The 24118-nt window shown below is 44.8% G+C and overlaps 1 protein-coding gene across 1 annotated transcript in view; it reads left to right on the forward strand.

The window, feature by feature from the left end:
• The window catches only part of adcy1a (adenylate cyclase 1a), a 33138-nt gene continuing 9020 nt past the window's right edge, over positions 1–24118 (forward strand). Inside the window, exons 1-10 of the mRNA XM_076154389.1 lie at positions 1–615; positions 2869–3018; positions 7973–8091; positions 12746–12857; positions 16493–16620; positions 18430–18588; positions 19052–19193; positions 21606–21761; positions 22498–22692; positions 23604–23701. Coding sequence (XP_076010504.1) covers positions 1–615; positions 2869–3018; positions 7973–8091; positions 12746–12857; positions 16493–16620; positions 18430–18588; positions 19052–19193; positions 21606–21761; positions 22498–22692; positions 23604–23701 — 1874 coding nt within the window. The remainder of the gene's footprint in view (positions 616–2868; positions 3019–7972; positions 8092–12745; positions 12858–16492; positions 16621–18429; positions 18589–19051; positions 19194–21605; positions 21762–22497; positions 22693–23603; positions 23702–24118) is intronic.

Consider the following 24118-nt stretch of genomic DNA (forward strand, 5'->3'; position numbering starts at 1 on the left):
ATGCATGGCCGGAACATGGAGGAGACGCCATTCGAAAGAGTCAAGACCCGGCGGAGGAAGGGTCACTGTCCGGCCGGAGCACCTCTGGGCGCCATCGCCTGCGAGGATGAGTTCAACAGCCAGGAGCTGGAGGTTCTGTTCCAGAACTACAACCTGAAGCTGGAGCAGACCGCCACCCTCAAAGCGCTGGCGGTGCTGATCGTGGCGGCGTCCTCGCTGTCTCTGATGGAGCTGCTGTCCAGCCCGCGGCTCACCTTGTCCAAGGGCTCCTACCCGGTGCACTGCGTGGTCTTCCTCTCGCTCTTCATCGTCACCAACGTCAAGTACCTGCAGGTGACGCAGCTGCAGCAGATCGCGAAGCTGGCGCTGCTCTTCAGCTTCACCTTTGCGCTGCTCTGCTGCCCTTTCCCGCTGGCGCTGGGCACGTACGAGTTGGAGAGCGCCGCTGCCCCTGAGCAAGGCGTGTGGCAGCTCATGCTGGTCACCCTCGTGGCTTACGTGCTGCTGCCGGTGCGGACGCTGCTGGCGGTGCTGTTCGGGGCGATGCTGGCCGCGTCCCATTTCATTGTCATAGCGACGTCGTTCACGGGGAGGAAGCAGAAGCTGTGGAGGCCGGTAAGAGGCGCGTCGGTCCCTGCACTCACCCCGAAAACTCCACTGATCATGTACTTTGACTCAAGTACCTCAAGTGCTTGAGTACTTATCGAAAGTACTTGAGTCAAAGCACAGACGCCTTATTAAGACAATTACTTTGAGTCAAGTCAAATGTGCGTATTGGAACAAAGACTTGGAGTAAAAGTACAAATGTATCTTATGTTATTTTACTTAAGTATCAAAAGTCTTGCTGTTTAAAACAACAACAACAATAACTTATGAATGAGTTTCTCTTCCTATCATCTGACACAGTGATATGAATGTACTGAGCATCACGTGTCCACAGTATGAAGAGAGGACTAAACATAGTCTTTATAAAAAGTGTTTTCCAGGCATAACAAGATCATTTTCTCGAGACAGTGAAACATCCTTTTGTCGAGATCTCACACACAAATACATAGACTTCCTGTCAATGGTTTGGCTGTGGCTGCAATATCTGCTGTTAGCTTGGGGAAACAACTCCAGATTGCTTGAGACAAATGATCTTATCATATCAGGGGAACAATTAAAAGGATATTCATATGATCTGTTAATTAAATATACATATATTTAAAACTCCATGGGGATGAGAATATCAACATAGCAGACCAGTCTCTGGTGTCCATGCATGTCACCATAACGCAGTCTTACTCTCAGATCATGTTGTTTATAGAACAAATGAAGACCGGAAGTACAGAAAGAAAAATGCACTGTTACCCAAATGTGATAGTAAACATGTGGATTATCCAAATCGCAGAACCTATATGGATATATATGAACAGGGACGTGTGTCATGTTGTGTGCGAGTGCCACACGTGTTTGTTTGGAGGTTTTTTAAAGTCATGGAAACATAATCTTGCAAACTCAAAACTACCTTCAGTGATTCTCTGGTCGTAGAAAAGGAAACGAGCTCAGAGAGTCACATGTGGTGGAGAAGGAGCTGTCCAGTGCTGAAACACACAGCTCTGACTCCTGCAGATAGCGGGCAGAGGAAGAAGGAGGTCAAAATATAGAAAAGAGAAAAGGAAGAAAGGGGATAAAGGAGGAAGGACGGGAGGGGTAAGAAAAGATGTAAAAAAGTAAGAAGGAAGGAGGGGAAGATGGAGGGAGGATGGAAGAAAAGGGCAAAATAAAGGATGAGAGATTTTTAGAAAAGACATTAAGAGTTAAAGAAGGAAGGAAAGGAATGGTAAGGAGTGGTGATGGAAAAAAGACGAAAGGAGGAGAAAGACAAAGGACAAAACAAAGGCAAAGGAAAGGTTTGTTGAGCAAACAGAATAATATTTCTGCATTTCTTCATATGTTTCTGCATGTAAACACAGTGATGAAGTGAAGGTCAGGCTGAGGTTAACTTACACCTCCGCACAGCATCAAACACAACACGGCGTCAAACCTCCACTGGTCTGTGTGAGGCAACAACCAAAGGCCCACACACTTTAAAACAAGAAGCTGCTATTTGAGTGTCTGGAGCAAGTGGGAGATGACAATCCATAGACCATATGGGTCCAATATGACTACTCTGCCCAACCTTCATCAGTAAAAGAATGATGATCGTTCGTGTAGCTTCCATTCCAATGGAATGGGAAAACAAATTTCATTTATGTTTAAAGAATTATAGCTTGATTTTCTATTTTAGACACTTTTGCTTTAGTGAGCATGAAATGAAAATATATCACTGACAGAAGGAATCCCAAATCCTCTGATTGAAGATTTGTAGACCCAAGCTGTGATGCGTTTAAGCTTTAAGTCTGCTTTAAGTCTGTTCATTTACATATATTACGTAATATGGTAAGGAGTGACGTCTGGTTTTGTTTATGAGGTGCTAAAGCCTCTATCCCTCTGTGCTGGATTGGAGTGCTTCTGTGACCTTTCACCTCTGACCTTCTGGAATCGACTGCTCAGAGTGGTGACTGAGTTCAGCCTCCAAATTAAGTGACTGTAAGGATCAATAGTCTGTGATCGTTGACCAATAACACTCTTTGTCTGGCTACATGTCTCAGAGTAATTCCACTGTATGGATTTTGTGCTTTAGGTTGCACCTACAATTCATGTTGTAATCCATGTGCTGACCTCCATGGATTAATCCAGGATTGTAAAGTCTAATCTAAGGAGAATGTATGATTGCATGCACACAGGCTCACACGTATGGACACGTGTATTCCTTTCAGACTCACATGCACAGAGCGCAGACACGCACAAACATTTGTTGGCATGCCTGTTCTTGTTTGTGTGCAGCTGGTGGCCAACGCGGTGCTGTTCGCCAGTGTCAACTTGTCGGGGGTGTTTGTGAGGATCCTGACAGAGCGCACCCAGAGGAAGGTCTTCCTCCAGGCCCGCAACTGCATCGAGGAGAGGCTGAGGCTGGAGGACGAGAATGAGAAGCAGGTCAGGCCTTCTCAAGATATCAAACATTTCCACCTGTTACAGCTTCAATCACATCGCATCTGGGCTTTTCACTGAAATATTACTTTATTTTTTTTTTTTATTATTTATTTATTTTTTAAGTTGTACTTTCTTTTCTTCTTCGTTACTCTCTATTGAAAGATTTTTCCGACACTGGAAGTTGCGTTTATACAGGGCCGGAAACAAAAACCATAAACAGATTCGCTGAACATGAGCTTCTAATTGCTGTTGTTGGTCTGGATGGCATCATGACGTCCCTTTGGGGCAAGAAGGAAGGAAGCAGGAAGGTTTAACGAACGGAAGAAAGTGGTCAGATCAGTGGAGACTATATAAGTCAGCACTGGAAACATGATCCAGCAACCCCATAATGAGAAAGCACTCGGAGCCCAAAACCAAACACTAAGTGGTAACATTGAAGAAGCCATCTGAATGGTTGTCTATGGCCTAAAAAATTACTTACTTTTAAACTGTGATCCGGATGATCTGCCATACTGTTCCTTGTCCCATGAGCCACCTCTCCACAACACAAATATGTCCACGCAAGCACGCACGTGCAAACAGACAAACACACGCACGCACGCACGCACACACACACACACGCAAAAAGCAGAACCTACTTTGGCGGAAGTAATAACGCTGCCTCACCCATATCACTAAAATCGAAAATAAAGCCACCCAGTGTGTCTTCAACATGTTGAGTCATAATTTCCAGGTGTTATCAAAACAAACACCAGACAACAACGCCTCACAACAACCGCCACCGTGGAGAGCAGGATTTTACTGACTGTAGAACCCCAGACAGAACCAACCTGACACGAGGGAGCTTATCTGTAGTGCAGCAAGAACTGCATGTGGAGATGTTCAGCAGCACACATCCACACGTGTCACCTCATCTTGTATCTGTGCATATGATCTTCACAACATCTTCATAAGTTGGAGCTTCTTTTTTTATTTAAAGGTTTCAGGTGCCAATGTTCTCTAACAACCTGCCCACAGGCAGGCACACAGTAACTATGACAGCAGCTATTTAAGGAAAGAACAATTACTGTGGCACATGCACACCAGCGCCACACTTTCCACCCCCTCTGCACACACCTACATGCAGCCATTTAACTAAAGCAACGGTAGCGGCGGCAACTTTAACATGCTGCAACACTTTGTTGTACCCCGTAAACATGTCATCACCCCCCGTGCGCCTGCATCCCATATACCCACCTACACCGCTCGTTAAGTGAGGAATTAATTACCCCATGTATATTATATTCTTCTGTTCTATACGCGTCTCCCCCCTGTGTACACATCGCGCACACACGCACACATTTAGCACCTGTGCTTTGCAGATTAGATGATGATATGCTGTGTTTTCCCCAGCAGTAACAGGCTCCCTTCTGACAGGTAATTACACAAGCAGATTGCTTTCATGGCCTCCTTACTCCAGTAAAGGTCACAGTTTATCTGGGTGGGAGAAACACACACAGACCCCTGATTGGGATCTATCAGCAGCCTGCAAGCAGCCTGCAAGCAGCCGCCACCGCCGCCTGATGAGCCCCGAACCAAACACCTCCGATTTGAATTTCAGACGTCAAACAGCCTCTTTTCATCGCTGTGACTTCCTGGGTGTTGCTTTGAGTCCAATCCATATGCTGTATTGATTCCTGAACACGTATAGGCCCTGCGCCGTACGTCTGTGAGGTAAATTGACTTTACTGGTCGATAGCAATCTCAGAGTCCATAGGCAATTCAGCTTCCTCTTGGCTCACACTGTAAAAAACAAACAAACACCACTACAAACAAGCTTAATACTGTATACAGGATTTTTTCCATGCATGGGGCAGCATGATGGCTTGGTGGTTAACACATCGAGGTCCAGGGTTCAGATCCCAAACTGGGCTGACTGACTGTACAGAGTACATCTTCGGTTTCTTCCCGCCTCCAAAGACGTGCAGCTTAGCTGAACTGGAAACTCTAAACTGCCCCGCAGGTGTGAACGGGAGTGTGAATGAATGCCTGTCTCTGTGTGTCAGCGACTGTCCAGGTGCCCCAGTCCCACATGACCCTGAGCAGGACAGGCACACACATATGGACACAGAATGATGTTGACAGGTACTCAATGCTCAGATGATTTGTACATAGGAAGGTAAACAACATGTACATGGACCAAATTAATAGAATTGTGTCGTTCTCTCAGTGTTGGGGACTTGTGTGTAACCAGAGCATGTAAATGGGGGAGTGGAGAGCATGATCGCTCCCTTACGTTCTGTTAAGTGGAACAATAATCTGCCTTTCTGACAGTTATGGCGTCTGGCAAAAACAAGTTGTTGGCATGATTGCGTAAACATTTTAGTCGAGTTAACAAGTGAAATTGCTCTCTTGCCTCTTGTCCCATCCTCCACTGTTGGATTCCTTCGGTTCAACGTTTCCAACTGTTCACGTCGACGTCACATAGCTGCTCTCTCTGGTTAATCTTGAGGACTTGGAAGATCTTGAGAAATCTGCATTTTAACACCAAAATGAGAGAGGTTCATTAATAAATCATCATGAAAAGAGCTTGAGTCAAACAGAGTGCATATTAGACCTGAGACAGATCAGAGGAATGGGGATCATTAATGTGCGATTATCACACGTTCAAGGTTGAGAGATGGAACTGATTAATAAAGCGGTTAAATTAAGTGCTTAATTTGAAAAGACCTACACAAACTCAGCTGCACAGAAGCCAGAGACACCACTCGTATTTGTATTAATGTCTTCTTAGATGTTTCGTTCTTAGAAATGTGTCATTTGTGTGAGAAAGTGTCAGATAGTGGAAGTGTCCCCCCCTTTCTTAGGCAATTTTCGGTTAAACTGCTGGGTTGCCATATGTGGATAGAAGTGTCTCCATATCGGTCCTGGTCTGTGCTGTTCACATATCTAGAGATGAAATCAGATCTGGGACCACATACAGTATGTAAGCCAAAGAAATCTGATTTGGTTTGTTCACATGTGGGCAAAACATGTGTACTATGCTTTTCTGATGAAGTGTAACAGCTCCACAGGTGATGAGCAGTCCCAGTGTGAATGGCACAATGTACAACAACAGAGTCCTGACAGCTGATGTAAACCTGCTCCTCAACAGCTATTCAGCAGAGGCGCCACAGCGTAAATGATGATTCACTGCCTATTCAGAGCCGCCCGACACTCGGCTCCACTCTAAGAGCTCTACGCTGCTGTAACTGAGACTATTCACACTCTGGCTACGAAGCAAAGCAGCCACTCGGTCTGCATCTGTACCTGAAGCTGTAAACAGGAAGTGGGTGGAGCACAGACCTAAAGTAGTGCAGAGAGAGTATTGTGCTCCTGATACCTACGCCAAGGAGGATGTGTTATTGCCTCGGTTTATGTGTGTGGTTGTGTGTGTTTTAGCAGCACAACTCATTCATGGGGTTTTGAAACTTTGTGGAGAGTTGGGTCTTGTGTCAAGAACCATTACATGAAAATTTATTTTAGGCCATAGACAACCATTCAGACTGCTTGTACTGTGTTATCACAAGATTGCCACTAGGTGGTATCTGAGACTCGGTACAGCAACCTTCAAAACAAAACACTCACAACCACTGGAACTCTATCAGTAGGATCTGAGTCCGCAGGATCTGGATCTGCTGGTCATAAAGTCGTCTTCAGATAGGAGCTCTATGTATCCAGGCAGAGCCGAGTGCCTAGCAGGTCTAAAAATATGCAACTAGCACCGTCATCTAGCTGAGATGGAGCTGATTCAGTAAAGGACAAATAGTTTGAATGGATCTTCAGCAGCTACAGAGCTCCATCCAGAATGGATCCAAGGTTATTGAATTAGGTATTTCTATAAATAGATCTTAGAGCAGCACTAGGTCAGTCTAGCCCTAGTGCTGTGTTAGTGTAACTACATCCATTTAGCCAGCGTTTCTCCTAGTTTCACGGTCGTTTCAGTGCCAGGCTCTCTACTCTAATACAGTCTCCACTGCATTGAGTCCCGCTAGACAGCACACACACGCACGACGGCCATAGTGCAGGTTTGTTTACATCGTTAAAGCAATCCGACCCTACCATTCCAAAATAAGGCAGCAGATACATGACACTTTGGAGGGGGTTACTGGACAGGTACCGGCCCAATCTGACACACACTCTGATATATGTGTGTTGGCCTTGGCGGAGGTATGCTCTTGGCTAAAGAGTTCTTTCTGGTTTCTGTCTGAAACCATTTGCTAATTCATCATCAGTACTAATTGGTGTCTCTGTTAACCTTCGAGGGTTCATCAGTCCAAACATGAAAGACTTTAGCTGGAGTCTGTTTGGCCTCAAATGATGATGAATAGAATTACTATGAAACCGGAATAAAAAAACATCACTCCAATGCTGACAGACGGGCTGAGCTGGGAGGAAATTATGCTGAAAAATTAATAAGTGCAACACATCTGCACTACATCCATCAACACTGACACAAACATTTCATCAGCAGTTGCACTACATTAACAAATTACATTATTAGTACTATGATGAGGTTGATTTATTTCTTTTTACAATTTTATGATATTTTATGATTTTTTTTTTGGGTCAGACCTGCTTGAACAGTCACCTGGATTTTATTTCCAAGCTCCCAAATGTTATTTTTCCTGCTCCAAGAAGACAATGTTCACTACTTTTAATATGAAATGAGGTCATCTTGTGTCTCTCGGGCGACTCAGGATATGGGTGTGCCAATAATAAGTGATAATAGAAATAGAGAAAATGCAATTAGGCCTACAATAAACAACCACATATACCTACTTACTTTAGATGAGGGAAAGGCAAAATACTGCTCTTAGTCAAAGTTTGGAGCTGATGAGTGATACGTGTTTATGTGGCATATGTATATAAGCATACATACATACAGTGTATGTAAGATGGCAGTTTAAAGTTTCTCCTTGAACCTCTCCCTCCTCAGGAACGCCTGCTAATGAGCTTACTGCCCAGGAATGTTGCCATGGAGATGAAGGAGGACTTCCTGAAACCGCCTGAGAGGATCTTTCACAAGATCTACATCCAGCGTCATGACAATGTCAGGTACGGTGGTGTCATGACAACTGCGCTGTGGACTGGGGTGCGCGGGGGGGGGGCGGGTGGAGTGTTTTGATCCGAATGTCACCTGCTGTGACGTCAAGGTCAGGAATGGAAGGAGAGCAATTAAGGTTGGCCATTAATGCAGACATGCCCAGAGTGCAGAGAGAAAAGGGGCAGATCAGATAAGAAGATGCTATTCCTGGTAGATCATCAGCTCCTCCGCAGCTTTGATATTGTTGTTATGGAGATTAGCATCACTTTGCCTCTGCACACCACACCAGGCTCACAAATGTCTTCAGCAAAGCAATCAGGATGTGGTAACATTCATTATTACAATTTAAGGAACTGCACTGAGATCATTTTTTATAAAATGTATAGATTCATATGTATAATAAGACGTATAATGAGAAAAGGCTGACATCATCTCACAGGCAGATTCTTGTCTTGTTTGGAGAGCAATTACAGCCTGAACGTCATATCCCATTTGCGCTGGTCATCATGTTTGTTTCCAGAGAATGGCGGGGCCCGAGTGCCACCATGGATGTGATTGGCTGTTTGAACTCAAGGTCAGGCTCTCTGATTGAGTGTGAAACCATCACATACATGACGCCATGACAAGCTGCTGTTGGGTTTTTTCAATCCCTCATCTGACCAATCAGAATGGAGATCCCAGGTCTGATGCGTAATAACGGTCGATCCCGTCACCTACATGCCTGTTAAGTCATCAAAGTTTGGCAACGTCTGAACCCACCATAAGCTCTTCATTAACTTCAGCCATTAGTCACCGGATCTCCTTCTCTTCATTGTGATTAAACTTCAGTAGCAAGGATCAGAAAGCAACGAGGAAAATCAATCCTGTGCACATTGGCTGCTGCTCAGACCAACAACATGCTAGTTAACACCAACAGAAAACAGTTAAGGGGTTGTTAACATATAAAACTAAAGGGTCTGGTTCACTGGGTGACGTGCTTAATACATTTTGCTAATCAGCATGACCTAAGCTCCTCTGCCTGAGTGTGTGGGATCCCGGCCTGTCATGACTGTGGAGCTGATTGCATTCCGACACGGCGATGAAGAGGACGGAGAGCTTTATCAGTGTTGAGTGCTCACCAGCGTGTCAACAGCACTCCTGTCAAGAGACCAGGCTCTCCACTCTCCAGCTCTTCATTCCACTCGTCTATCTGCTCTGTTCACTGAAAACAAGTCATCTCTGCCTGTTATTGAGTCTTATTTTGTTAAAGGCCAAATATTCTGTGGTTTAATGCCTCTAAAAATGCATCTATTAAGATAAACCCAAAGGTCCTTGAGGAACTTGAGGAAAAAGTGCAATGCTGGTGCACTTGAGTGTGAATGTTCTTTAATGGAGGTCACCTTCTCGCCTTCTCGTGTTTGTCTCTTCAGTCACCACTTCATTCATTTAGCTAACGAGCACTCTCTCGCTTGCAAAGCATTGAAAATTCCATGTTCTTTTGTGGCGAGGCTCAATCTTTGGCTCTGTGGCGTCACTTCCTGTTTGGAGCCGACGCCACAGAGGCCGGAGCCTGTTTAGATTAATAAGAGCCTTCGCAGTGAATAAGAGAAGCTTCAAATCGATCCTATATTTTACAAGGAGCCAGCGTAGTGGAGACGTGTGCTGCTCTGCTTAGGAGGCGGTTGAATAATGAGCCACAGCAGGCCGAGCGAGAAGAAACTAAATCATGAATTATGGACCTGAGCCCTGTATGGGACAGAGGAAAGTAACTTAGAGATTTTTCGAAATTGAAAGAAGCAGGAAGGAGACGGCGTCTTGTTCTTCAAGATTTATGTGCTGATGAAGGTGAACACCTCAACTGAGACCTGGTGCAAGAAGGACGTCAACAGCACAAACCACTGAGTGAGCCTCGGACCACTGAGTGAGCCACGGACCACCGGGTGAGCCCGAGTGTGAGATGATATCAATCAGTTCCCAGCACCATCGTCATCTGGAAGAATGTCTAGAGAAATCATACTAACGCCTTTTCAATTTTAAGCAATGTTTGTTCTGTAAATGGGTAGAATATTGCCACTGCTGATTGTATGTTTGTTTAAAGGAAACCAGAATTTTAGGACAAATATGTTTGATCAGAGAGATTTTCACAGTCACCCACAGCTACAGAGACCAGAATCAGAACAGCCGCTGACTACTCTCTGCCACTCTGGCATTTAGCCAAACGGCACACTGCTGCACCCAGAGACCCAGCCCCCCCGCCCCTTGTCCACACACACACACACACACACACACACACACACACACACACACACACACGTAAACACACAGTGAACCCCCAGCTTTATGTGCTGAGCAGGGCCCTGACATCTCCCTGATCTGGCCCCCTTTGATGTGGCCTGGGAACGTTTGATCGCACACCTATTTAGATCCCCCGCCGCTCCACTCTCCATCAGAGCCCCTCCGCCCCCCAACCCACATCCGTGTTCCCTCTGCCCCCGCCGCTCCTCCTCCTCCTCCTCACTCACGACAGAGCGGCAGCAGCACAGCTCCATTCAGAGACACAACACAAGCCTGTCGTGATCCGGCTTTGCATACATCAGGTTCAACTTGCTGCGCTGCCAAAGAGGGCGACTAACTTGGTCACGATGCAGAGGAGAGGGGGCGTCAAGTCTATCTACTGACAGATAAAGATGCATCAGGATGAAGCCAACTGAGACGAGTTTAAAGGACTCATGTTTTACTCTATATTAGCAAGTTCCATATAGTTCCAATTGACTGCAGAGTATGTCTAATGGGTGCTTGGACACAATATGACAGTAACTGTAACTTTCAGATGGTCCCTTGCGGCCTGCACAGAGTTAAGGTATAATTTAGTGAAATGTGGCGCAATATTTCGCTGCAAAGCCAAAGCCGCTCTTTGGAAGTGAAATGTTCGCAAAGGCTAAACAGTGCTGTGGTGTCTGCAAGCGTTCAAGCTTTATATTCAAACAATCAAACGGGCAGCTTCATAATTGTCGCATAGACTATCAACTACTTTGGGGGCCAAGCAATGATGAATACTGCAGGAGGGGAACTGGCCTCCAAAAGTGTGAGGAATCAGTGGATGATTAATCCGGAAAAACAACAACAAACTAAATTGGGGGCAACATGGAGCATCTGACTAGGTAGGACTCCAAATGTCTAAGTTCCTGGGCTATTGTACGACTGTCATTCTGAATTTGTTACCTCAAATGGGTCTTTGCCAGAGTTTCCGGTCTGTTAGCACAACATACCCTGTTTGGGTGTCCCGGGGATCATAGCTGAGCCGTGGCAGAGGAACACTCGCCGCTAGCTGACTGTCGTCTTTGCTGCCAGAACTGTAGGTTACACAGTTGTTACTATAGAAACTAAAAAGTACCGGAGGACAGAAGCTCCACGCAGCCAAGCATGCACAGCGAGCTGGAGATAAACTTTTGGTAGTGTTCCAATAAAAACATTCTGAATTTTCTCAGAAATAAGCTGAAACTGACTTAAGTCCTCAGCCTCCAACATTCTTCATCCCAAGTTTAATAGAACTGACACTTTGCTTTTGCTTTTATAAACAATGTTGTGCTCTTATTGGAACGGTACCAAGAGTTTGAGTCACGACCGGCAGCAGGAATTTTAGCAAGATTAGATTCAAAACATTTATGTTGAGGAACTCTGACAGAAACGTTGCAGTGATCCATGGTTCTATTAAACTTCAACTGGCAGAGAAACACTGTGAGCAGGAAATAAGAAACACATCAAATGTGTGTGGACACAAAATACCAGTGAAAAATTGGTACAAATCACAAGCAGTGAGACTGAAACATTGATGAATGTTTACATGAATGGATCAACTGTATTCTTAATTTGATTCTCGCAGATTCAATCAGTATGATCAAAGTTTTTTGTGTAAAAGTACTGACTGAGCCTAACAGACTGAGTCTAACTGACTGAGCCTAACTGACTGAGTCTAACTGACTGAGCCTAACTGACTGAGTCTAACTGACTGAGTCTAACTGACTGAGCCCAGGTGGTAAATGTGTGTTAGTCAATGTTGATTGAATCTGTTGAGCTGTGATTTGCTGATTTTGGCTCGACTAGTTGTTTGTATTGGACTGGTGTTGAATCGGCGTCACCACATTAGCACGTTTGTAACTGGTGAGCAGATCGACTGGATAAGACGGAGATGTTTTTGCGGCGCTCTCCACGGGGGTCTGTGGGCTTCAGACTGAAACTTAACTGGAAGTCAATGAGATCAATAGCAGCTTGTTTGTTGCCGTCTGCCTGCCCGTGAGCCAGAGGATGAGGAGGCTGAGGAGCTTTTAACACCTTCCTCAAACTCCACCAGCAACCCAGCAGCAGCCACTTTAGCTGTAATTGATTTAGTGTTTGGTCTGAAAGACAGATTTACTTATGGGGAATTGGATTATGGCGCTGGCTGCTGTACAAGTGGGTCACTTTTGATCACCGTTAATCTATTTCTTTCCAATTGTGTGTATGGGTGTGTGTTTGTTGTTATAGTATCTACACAGCAGCACCTACTTTAATGAACCTTTATCAGAGCAATACAAGCAATTTTGTGTTATGAACTATTACGAGGCGTCAAACTCTTAAACTAATCTCTCTGTTGATGTCCTTCTCCTTTATCTCTCTCTCTCTCTCTCCCTCTCTCTCTCTCGACAGCATCCTGTTTGCAGACATCGTGGGCTTCACCAGTTTAGCTTCCCAGTGCACCGCTCAGGAACTGGTCAAGCTGCTCAATGAACTGTTCGGGAAGTTTGACGAGCTGGCCACAGTAAGAATTACAGACTTTCACACATTTGAAAGAGCTCCGAGCCTAAAGAGGCCCCGTTATACAGCTGTCTGATACACATAGTGGAGTGACGTACGAGGAGACTTAACATCATATTCAAGTTCAAACACCTACGTAGATGTACCTGGTTACTTTATGTACACGTGTATTTTAACATATGTTAAGCCAGGCCTAAGCCTCCTGTGTGTCTACAGAAATACAGATCAAACTCACTGACTGGGCATGTGTGTGTGTGTGTGTGTGTGTGTGTGTGTTTCATGCAATATTAATATGATCACAGTGGTGTGGCATCAGATAATCCATCTTCTCTCTTCTAATCCTCTTTCCCAAAGAACATCACTACACAGGCTTAATGTATGCGACTATACAGTCTCTCTTTCAAGTGAAACGGCCCAAATAAAGATCTACACACACACACACACACACACACACACACACACACACACACACACACACACACACACACACACACACACACACACACACACACACACACACTTTACTTCAGCGCTGTATCAATATACTGAACAGTTTAGAATAAAACATGAGATTAAGAGTAAATAATACATTAATGTAGTTTTCTTGAAATCTTTTCTTGTGGGAGTAAACCAACACTAATAGTCGGCCCGTCTCCTTTGGTGTGGACATCCGCCTTGACTACGACATCATCTGACAACCAGCTAAAGAGTTTGTGTCCCAGTGGGAAATGTAGACACAAATATTCGCCTCCTAGTTCAATAACGCGGCTAAGCCCATAAATGATTGATCATTTCCTCTCCTTCACATCTCTAATCATGAATCTCTTCCGTGTTCATTAGATAACATACAATCACGTCTCAAACGGCAGCCTGAGTCCTTATTCCCCTGCACTGAAGATGTAATCAGCCCAGTTATTAGCAGCGTTTTTACATTTATTTACAAGTGAATTTCCAAATCCTCTCCGTGACTTTTCCATAACTGCGCAGCAAGTTGTCATGATTGGATTTCAGTATTGTTTGTTAAGTAAGTCTGAAGTAATGCCTTAATGATTCTGCTCCAGGTTTTATCCAGTACAACACAACATGTACATTTGGAGAACGATAGAATCCAATGAATCCGGTCCATGTTCCATGTCTTACTTATAATGTTATCTTTATATTTAATCAAAGTAAAGACAAAATTGAGTACAAAATTTTGTATTGAGTACAAAATGTATCCTCCTTTCAGACGTGACTGGGCCTGTTTTTAAAATCCTTACTTTTCTCTCAAATTGCACCAACTCTCTCTACATTAATCCCACCCAAACCACACACACACACACACACACACACACACACAGGCACACACACACACACACACACGCTTCTCCAGAAACTTTTATTCCCCTTATATTTTTTATTCAAGTGTGCAGACATTAAGGCAAAGTCACAAAATCAGCAGCATTATCTTTAAACTCATTCTGTGGAGAGAGGGACAGACACAAGGTAATGCAGCGGGTCCATATCTGTGCTCAGTACGCCCTTATATGGAAAATATGTGATGAGGATATGTTGTGTGTGTGTGTGTTTGTGTGTGTGTGCGTATCCTAATTGAGATATATATGCTGTCATGTTGGTAAGGGGGAAATTCACTTTCAAACCTGCTGTCAAAGCTGCTGAGCCTTTCTGAGACACACACACACACACACACACACACACACACAAACACAAACACACACACTTATTGAATTTATTCCCTTGATGCTTGCCCTCTGGGTAAACACTGGATGCCTGAGCACAAATCTCATGCTAACCTTTGAATGATTAATCAGAAAAGTAATATTAATATCTAATATCTTAAATTAATATTAACATTTATCTACATATTAATCTCAGAATATTTGGTGTTAGTATGTAGGGTTAGTAGTATAAGTAAGTATGAGGAGTCCTCAAACACCTTTTTTCGTCCAAACAAAAGTTTAAAAAGTCAAAGTGACACTCAGAACATTAATATAAAATCCACAAAGGCTGCAAATCAAATAACCAAAACAACAAAAAATGATTAATTTTCAGATTTCACTTTCTGAACGCAAATGCAGCAAGAAAAGACGTCCACTCAGCTTCTTTACATCCAAAATGTGAGTCCAAATGTGGCATAGTTTGGAAGCACACACACACACACGCACACACACACTATGCAGATGCATTTCCCTTGAACATCAGCTTAATGTCAACTGATAATATCTCTCTTTCTCTTATTTCTGCATGTACACACACACACACACAAACACTCACACACACACACACACACACGCACACACGTACACACACACACACACACAGAGGGTGTGTCGCACATCCTTGCAGTGGGATAATCATCCACATTCTGAATTCTCATATCCTCCCACGCCAGAATCTTTCTGCTCCCGTGAGCAGAAAACCAGAGCGCCCGTCTCCTCTCCTCTCATCTCTGCCTCTTACCCTGCAGTTGTCATGAACCCTCTGTGTGTGTGTGTGTGTGTGTGCGTGTGTTTATTACTTAGAGGGTGCCTGCAGGCTAAGCTTTGTAGCGTCTACCATTAGGTTTTCCTGATGACGGTATGTGATTCCGAGCCAAATGGAAAACCTGTGTGCGCGTCGCTGATTGAAACTGAATTACCTGCACATTTACATGTAACCGTGCCGTTGTTGTAACCGTGCCGTTGTTTGTGCTTTTCTGCAGATTTTCACATGTTCAGTGGAGTGTGTGCGTGTGTGTGTCATCCCTGAGTTTGTGCACTGTGACAAATAGCTGATCTGTCTGGGAATGTGTAGGCGGGATTCTACTTCAAGAGCATGTCGGAGCAATTAGAGTTAGTCTCAACTACAAACACACACACGCGCACACACACACACATCTTACATGAACACAGATGCAGCTTCAGTGTTCCCTTCAGCGATGTAGGAGGAGGTACTACTTTACATTCTTTACAGTGGGCCTCACCACAGCACCACCCGCACAACCAAGAGGCCCTGATTCCAAATACAGAGAAAGAGTCATTAGCATTAAGCCACATTAGCTTTATATTTAGAAAACCTCACATATCAAGCATGATTGTACACTGTGCCACATTTTAATTTTGCGAATTTTAATTCCATAAATGGTGCGTCCTGACCCCAGATAGCATCGTGGCTGTGAGGGTGAGCGGCGCCGTCTGATGCCTCAGAGGCGCCTCTGAGATTCGCATCAGTGCACAGCGTTGAAAGTTCACAACACGGTTTGCAGTGATCCAAAAAGCTCCTACCAGACAAAACCTGGGACGTAATCCTGACTGCATCGGTTCAGACATATTTTTATCGGTAAAATGCGATTTTTGACTCTCATATCAATAATATCACTATTTAGTTTCACCCTCTGATAAACCTGCAGCGTGAGAGCTCTGCCTCTTTGCCTGGGTCTATGTGTGTGTCAGTACATGTAACCTCAACACACAGAAACACACACACACACACAGATTGCATGGGAGAGGGAAAACTAATAAACAATACTTATGACACTAAATGCTTAATACAACACGATTTCTGACCCGGAAGAGAATTAAATGAAAATCATGGTTCAGATAATAACACTGTTATCTCTCTCTCTCTGTCTGTCTGCCTGTCTGTCTGTCTGTGTTTCAGGAGAATCACTGCAGGCGCATTAAGATCCTGGGCGACTGTTACTACTGTGTGTCAGGCCTGACCCAACCCAAGGCTGACCATGCTCACTGCTGTGTGGAGATGGGGCTGGACATGATCGACACCATAGCGTGAGTCAATACGCATCAGCACCGACATACAGTCATGCGGTCATACGGTCCTATGCATTCTCACACTCACACCTCCATCTCCAACATCATATCTAATATATAACAGACAAATTCATTTACACTCTGAACAAAAGGTAAAAGTGCCAGATGAATGCAGAGAAGGGACCAACATGTTGGACAGAAATCCATCTGATGGCATCATGGCAGGATTGTTGCAGGTTTGGTTAATCGGACTTCCAGACCCACTGAACCCAGATGTCATCCTGTACAACATCCAACTGGGCTGCAGTTCTAACCCACTTGGAAATCAGTCAGTTACACCCTAATCGGGTCAAAACCAGAGGTTGAAATCCTGCAACTCCTCACCACGGGGGGGGGGGGGGTCAGTAAAGCACAATGTTGTTGTTTGGCAACAAGGGAGGATGTGGAAGAGTTTTTCCTACTGATGCAGAAGTATTATAACATTTAGCCCCACTTAAGTTAGTTTGCACGTCTATTTAGACACACTGCAGCCCCCCATGCACACAGAGGGACCTTCCTTGACACATATATTTGGCAATGGGAGACAAATGTGGCCCTTGAAGCCCCTGCGTCCCCTCCCCCGCCTCACACACACATAGCCTTTACCTCATTTCCCCACGTGAGCGCTGGCCTGTCATGTTATTTCCCTGCTGTTCTATCTGAGCGGATGGATGTACCCGCTGGAGCCCTTTATCTCAAAGGACAGGTGCTGCCATACACACTCAGCCCTCTGTGTGTGTGTGTGTGTGTGTGTGTGTGTGTGTGTGTGTGTGTGTGTGTGTGTGTGCGCGTGTGTATGACAACCCTCCTTCAGCCTGATGGGCACATTTTTCTCACTCTCCCTCCCCCTACAGACACACACACTTTGACAACCCTACGCCGCTCTTTATGTCCTCTCTCTCTCTCTCTCTCTCTCTCTCTCTCTCTCTCTCTCTCTCTCTCTCTCTCTCTCTCTCTCTCTCTCTCTCTCTCTCTCTCTCTCTCTCTCTCTCTCTCTCTCTCTCTCTCTCTCTCTCTCTCTCTCTCTCTCTCTCTCTCTCTCTCTCTCTCTCTCTCGTCTGAAGTGGCTCACCTCCTGCTGGTGGCAAGGGGCTTTGTGTAGTGATTTAGCCGAGAGAGGCTTGAGCTTTGGAAATGTCCTGCATGCACACACTTACACGCACACACACACACACACACACACACACAATAACTGTTTGGTGAGACATTAGTACATCTACCAGGAGGCCGTTTTCAGTCTGAGAGGTGTTATTAGGCTAAAAGATCCCTCACATCACTACAGGGCCACCTCCCCTCCGGGAACTTCATCTGTCTGAGTCAAACTGAAGAGCATCTCGGCTGCACTTTAAACATTCTTCTGAGGCCAAAAACAACTGGAAAAGGGAGGAGCTCAGTCCCTCATATGTAAAGGAGGAAAATGTTGCGAGGTTGAGAGTCACCTGAGCTGAAGCTGACAGACTCTAGCTGTTGAATGAGGGGCTGGTGGGAAAATCACGTGGTATAGAGACGACACGTGGCTGTCTGCACCCCAACAGCAGACCACAGGGGGCCAATCAGTGACACAGACTGCATAACCATGGGGAATGGGACATACCAATTTGGGGAGAAAAGGGCGAAAACTATTTGGCAACCAATAACAGAAATGTCTCAATGTGCATGTGGGGCTACAGAATCTTTGCTTTATGTTCTAAGGTTCATTGAAATTTGTAATCACCCTCTTAGCAGCAAACAGGTTGGCAGAGGTGAAAATTCAGCGGTAACAGATATATCTTGTTCTGCCCCCTGCAGGTCGGTGGTGGAGGCGACAGAGGTGGATCTGAACATGCGCGTTGGCCTCCACACGGGACGGGTGCTGTGCGGCGTGCTGGGCCTGAGGAAATGGCAGTATGACGTCTGGTCAAACGATGTCACACTGGCAAATGTGATGGAGGCTGGAGGGCTGCCTGGGTCAGTGCAGCCCCATCAAGACACAAGCACACGCCACACACACACACCACACACACACACACACACACACACACACACACACACACACACACACACACACACACACGCACACACACACACACCATAGACCAGCAAATGAGGTCACAGGGACTCATGTTGCATAAATTAACAGAGGGCTACTCATACTTTATCAACACACATATGTGATAAATACAAAACTGAGGCAAAAACATAAACATTCTTGGCGGAGGTAATTATGTCAGGAAAACTCACAACAAACTGATTAGAATATCAAAAAGAGACAATTGATGGGCTCAGGGTGATCTTCTCCCAGGGTCAGGTTGTAAAGTGTGATACCGTCTTGTCTCTTGAAGCAAACTGCGGGCTGTCAGACTGATAATAATGATACTAAGCACAATAACAGCCTAATCTGCTGTATACACTGCTGTGCCTGTTCCTCCAGTAAGGTGCACATCACCAGGACCACCCTGGAGTGTCTGAATGGAGACTATGAGGTGGAGCCAGGATTCGGCCACGAGCGACACGCCTTCCTCCAGAAACATCACATAGAGACATACTTCATCGTCCCATCGCACAGACGCAAGGTACATGTTGTTTTTGTTTTTCTTATTCCAACAAATGTAATGTGATATGATAACAATAGTGGCCACAGAAAATCGCTTTAATGGAACTAATAGCGAAACATACATATAAACAAAACAGGATAAAGGGGACTTCCAGGTTCCCTGAAATAAAGTGTATAACCCAGTCTGTCCACTGAAGGGATCAGAATGAATGAGTTGGTTACTGTCCCTGCCCAGAGAATGTCCCTCCCCACAGGCATTAAAGCACCATCCCTGCAGGCAGGTAGCTTCCTGTAGCAGTGTATCAGGAGTATCACAGCTCACAGGAACAGAGCGCAATCAAATCAGAACGTAATCAAGGAGTAATAAAGAGTGTGTTTAAATTGTGTGTATGTGTAATTTGCAGGAGCTCAGTTATGAAGTCTTGCTCTTCATCGTTATGTGAGATACACACCTTGTAATTATGGGATGTTCATGATGTTATATGAGATCTAGATCTATCAATTAATTGATCTTTATTAAAAGTGATGAACAGTCATCAGAACCTGATTTAATTAGCTGTTATCTCTCTTGGGGTTGAAGCAATTGGAAATACTGATGTCCGAAATGAATGTACATATGTGGAATTATCCATATAGATCATTATATATCTCACAATATTAGTAAGGCATCAGTAAATTTGCGTCCAAACTTGGTCACTGACATTGTTTACATGTAAGTTTGAGCATTTTGGAGATATGGGGTGTTCACTTACCACATCTGTTGGTCTGGCGAGCCACTCAGAAAGCCTCTGAAAGGACCCAAGCAGAGCTCTTTATTACTTACTTAATATTTACTCTATTCATGCGTGTAAACATCTAAATTGTAGTTAACAGCCTGAAGCCGTTCTTCAATAGGAACAACAGAATCCTACTGATCTGGTTCATGTAGAGCGCGCACACACCACACACACACACACACACACACACACACACACACACACACACACACACACACACACACACACACACACACACACACACACACACCTCGCTCTAGTCTTTGGTGTAGCAGTCTGTCAGGTTTATTTGTTGTAGCAACATTTGCTAATGTCAACAGCTGGCAGCATGTAAACTTGGGCTCAAGCTGTTTCCTAGCAACAAATTCCGAACAAACGTTCTATAATTATTCGCAGCCTTCCGATTGATCGTGTGACGTTAGCGTGACATCAAAGCTTGGGAGTAGCTGTGCGTAGCGCCACAATAATGAAAGAGAAAACTGGATGCTTCCCACACACTTTGTGAAACTCTTTGCCTGCAGCTACAGAGCTGAGACGCCCTCACACATGACCCCACACGCAGGGACCTACAACCTCACTTCCTACTGAAAATCAAAGATCCTTTGCTTGCAATTATGAGATATTTGAGCTCATAATTACTTGTGGTTACAAGAGGTTGTGTTTGTAATTTTGATTACAAGATGAGAAATCATAATTATGAGATAAGGAAGTCATAATTAGGAAGAAAGGCTTTCTGCTTCTTTGGTGAACGGAATGTGGTTCTGTTTATTGGAAGGAAAACACAAAGCCACTATTTTACTATTTGTGTGTGTGTAGGTGTATCTGTTTCATACACTCAATTGGAGCGGTGACACATCTGTTTGTGTTGTAATAGTTAATCCTATGAGAGAGGGAAGCAGGTCACATGTTAATCTGCTGTACACATACTAGCTTCACTATCTCACTACTATGCATGTACAATATGGTGGAGTTTGTGTGTGTGTGTGTGTGTGTGTGTGTGTATCACAGATTAAAACCACAGCTTTTACTTCTCATGCACAACGTATATTCACAGTAAACTGACCTCCTCTCTCTCTAACTCTCCCTCTCCCTCTCTTTCTCCATCTCTCTCTCTCTCTCTCTCTCTCTCTCTCTCTCTCTCTCTCTCTCTCTCTCTCTCTCTCTCTCTCTCTCTCTCTCTCTCTCTCTCTCTCTCTCTCTCTCTCTCTCTCTCTCTCTCTCTCTCTCTCTCTCTCCCTCTCTCTCTCTCTCTCCATCATCTAGCTGAGATGGAGCTGATTCAGTAAAGTAAAAACAGTTTGAAAGGCTCTTCAGCAGTTTCAGAGCTCCATCCAGAATAGATCACACATTATGTATCATTGATTCATAATTTCAACACTAATAAAGAGGGAGAGCTCATTCAAGTTACTGAGGGAGGTTTTCACAAGGTCAAGAGGTCAGATTACAAAAGTTAAATGTACATGGAAATGCATGTTTTGGCTGTGATAGTGTTAGAGAGAATTGTTTGGCCTTGGAGGAGGGCTGGCTTTCTGCTACTTCACTGTCCTCTTAAATGAGATTGACTTTGGGTCGCCATCGGCTCCACCAATAGGCCCACTGACAGGTTTACGTTTTGAAGGACCCACAATCATCATGATCTCTCTCTTTCTTTGCAGATCTTTCCGGGTCTGATTTTGTCAGACATTAAACCAGCCAAGAGGATGAAGTTTAAGACGGTGTGCTACCTCCTGGTGCAGCTCATGCACTGCAGGAAGATGTTCAAGGCTGAGATTCCCTTCTCCAATGTCATGACATGCGAGGACGACGACAAGGTGAGTCGTGTGTGTGTGTGTGTTTGTGTCTTGTGTCTTGTTCAGGGTTGACGTAAACTTACAAATCTTAACTTCCTTTAAAATGTTTTTACTTCTTAATTCTGTTGAATAATGGATTTCAGGTACAACATAAATGAGACTGAGGGCGAGAGAGTGAGTAGAATAGACATTATAGGTACCTGCTGGCTTAAAGTCGACCCTCGGTGTTTACATCTCTGCTATTAATTTGTGCTTATTCATGTGTTTCTAATTACCTTCATGTCTGTTTGCTTTAAACCATGTTGAGTCAGCAGTGAGTCAGGGCGCGTTGGCGTTTGGTTGGGTGATGGTTGGTGTCTGTGGTGGCCTCAGAGGGTCTGGCTGTCACAAATAGGCTGCTGGCTGTAATCCCTCCAGCTGTGTGAGCTCGGCCCAGCATTAGTGCTTCATGATTCTGATGAGGCTGCATTATGGCTGCTGCTAATCACCCACAGCCTGTTATCATCTCTTCTAATAGCATTAAGCGCATTGTTGCGTGATTATCCCAAAGGCCAAAATTCCAGCCTGGTGACGCAGTGGAGTTTTATAATAGAATTCTGCCATCACACATATTTTTGACTGTAGTAAACAATCCAAAGTACTTTGAAAGTACTCTGTAAAAGCGCTTCATCTCCATAAGCCATTAGTGGCCTTTCCATGCAAACTCTCCTCTGTGCAGACGGATTGTTTTGTTTGTGTTGTTTTGTGCCACTAATAGCGCAGAGCCCTGCGGACAGCTTCAGAGAAACTGAGGAATCGGACGTCGTTCTCGACCACGGCCGTGCAGCAGTCGCCGGGAACGCGAGTCCACCGATACATCGGCCGACTCATTGAGGCGCGACAGACAGAGTCGGAGACCACGGACCTCAACTGCATCACATTCTTCTACAGGAGCAGAGACAGGGAGCGCAGGGTGCGGACACACACACACGCAGTCACACAAACACGCACACACACACACACACACACACACACACACACACACACACACACACACACACACACACACACACACACACACACACACACACACACACACACACACACACACACACACACACACACACACACACACCTCTGTATCTAGAAACCTGGAAGTCCCCATTCATCTGCTGTTTTGGGCTTTTATTAAAGGCCAATCTAAAAATGTCTTCTTCCTTTTCATTTCGTCTTAGTTACTCTCCTCTGCCAGTAAACACAAATACATTTACCAGCACATAGAAAATGTAGTAAATATACACTTTCCTCATTACACACAAGGTGACATGCTTCGTGACTGCCCCCCCCCCCACCCAATTTTATACACACACATACACACACACTACACAGTCTTTAATTCTCCCTCTCTCCCACGCCTGATGGGTGTATGTGTGTGAGTGTGTGTGTGTGTGCGAGAGAGAGAGAACGAGAGAGAGAGGAATCCACCCACCCTCTCAGGAGGGGGTGCAGATAATGATTTGGGAAAGTCTGAGCAGCACACGTGATATCTTTCCCCTATGTGTGCGTGGGCAGAGTCATAAAGGAGACACGGAGCTGGGGTTTGTGCGAGAGGGAGGGAGAGAGAGAGAGTGAGAGAAAGAGAGAGAGAGAGAGAGAGTGAGAGAGTGAGAGAACGAGAGCGAGAGGGAGAGAGACAGAGAAACTGAGATTGCAGAGCATTATGAAAAAAATATAAAGATGTCTCGTGAGGTTTATAAAGGTCACTAAGGTTTTGCTGTATGTAAAAGATAAACTGATGGATTGATGGATTACATACTGAGGGATTGTCTCTTCTTGTTCCCCCCCTTCTCCCTCTCTCTCTGTGTCTCTTTCTCTCTTTCTCAGTATCACCAGGTGTATGACGATCACTTCATCAGTGCAGTGGTTCTCTCTCTGATCCTCGCTGCACTCTTTGGCCTTATCTATCTCCTAATGATTCCACAGTAAGTACACACATACACATGCAGACATAGAGACACTGGGGGAGTGGGGGGTGTGTGACTTGTCCTCCCACTTTTAAAGAGCTTGTCCCAGTCATTTTTACAGTTGAGAGCGAATCACTAAACTCCAGCTGTGATAATCCAGATGAGAAGATGTTCTGAGCTGATAGAGATCCAGACTCTCTCTAATCTAAGTCACCTTCAAACATCCAGCGTGATAGGGATGCGGAGGTATTTTTCTCTCGGGCAACATTCAGGCTAAATTCCCCATTGGTGCAGTTTATCCGCTGGCCGTGTGCAGCCTGTAAATACCGGTACAGTATAAAGTAGTATCAAACAATCCAAGAATGAAGAGTAGATGAAACCTCAAACAGTGGAAGACAGAGTCGTCTCTGGACATTTTGCACCAAGTCAACCGGT

This window comes from Genypterus blacodes, unplaced genomic scaffold (genome assembly GCF_046128005.1).
Source record: "Genypterus blacodes isolate CSIRO-AG114 ecotype Tasmania unplaced genomic scaffold, CSIRO-AGI_Gbla_v1 ptg000062l_1, whole genome shotgun sequence".
In the NCBI taxonomy this organism is placed as follows: domain Eukaryota; kingdom Metazoa; phylum Chordata; class Actinopteri; order Ophidiiformes; family Ophidiidae; genus Genypterus; species Genypterus blacodes.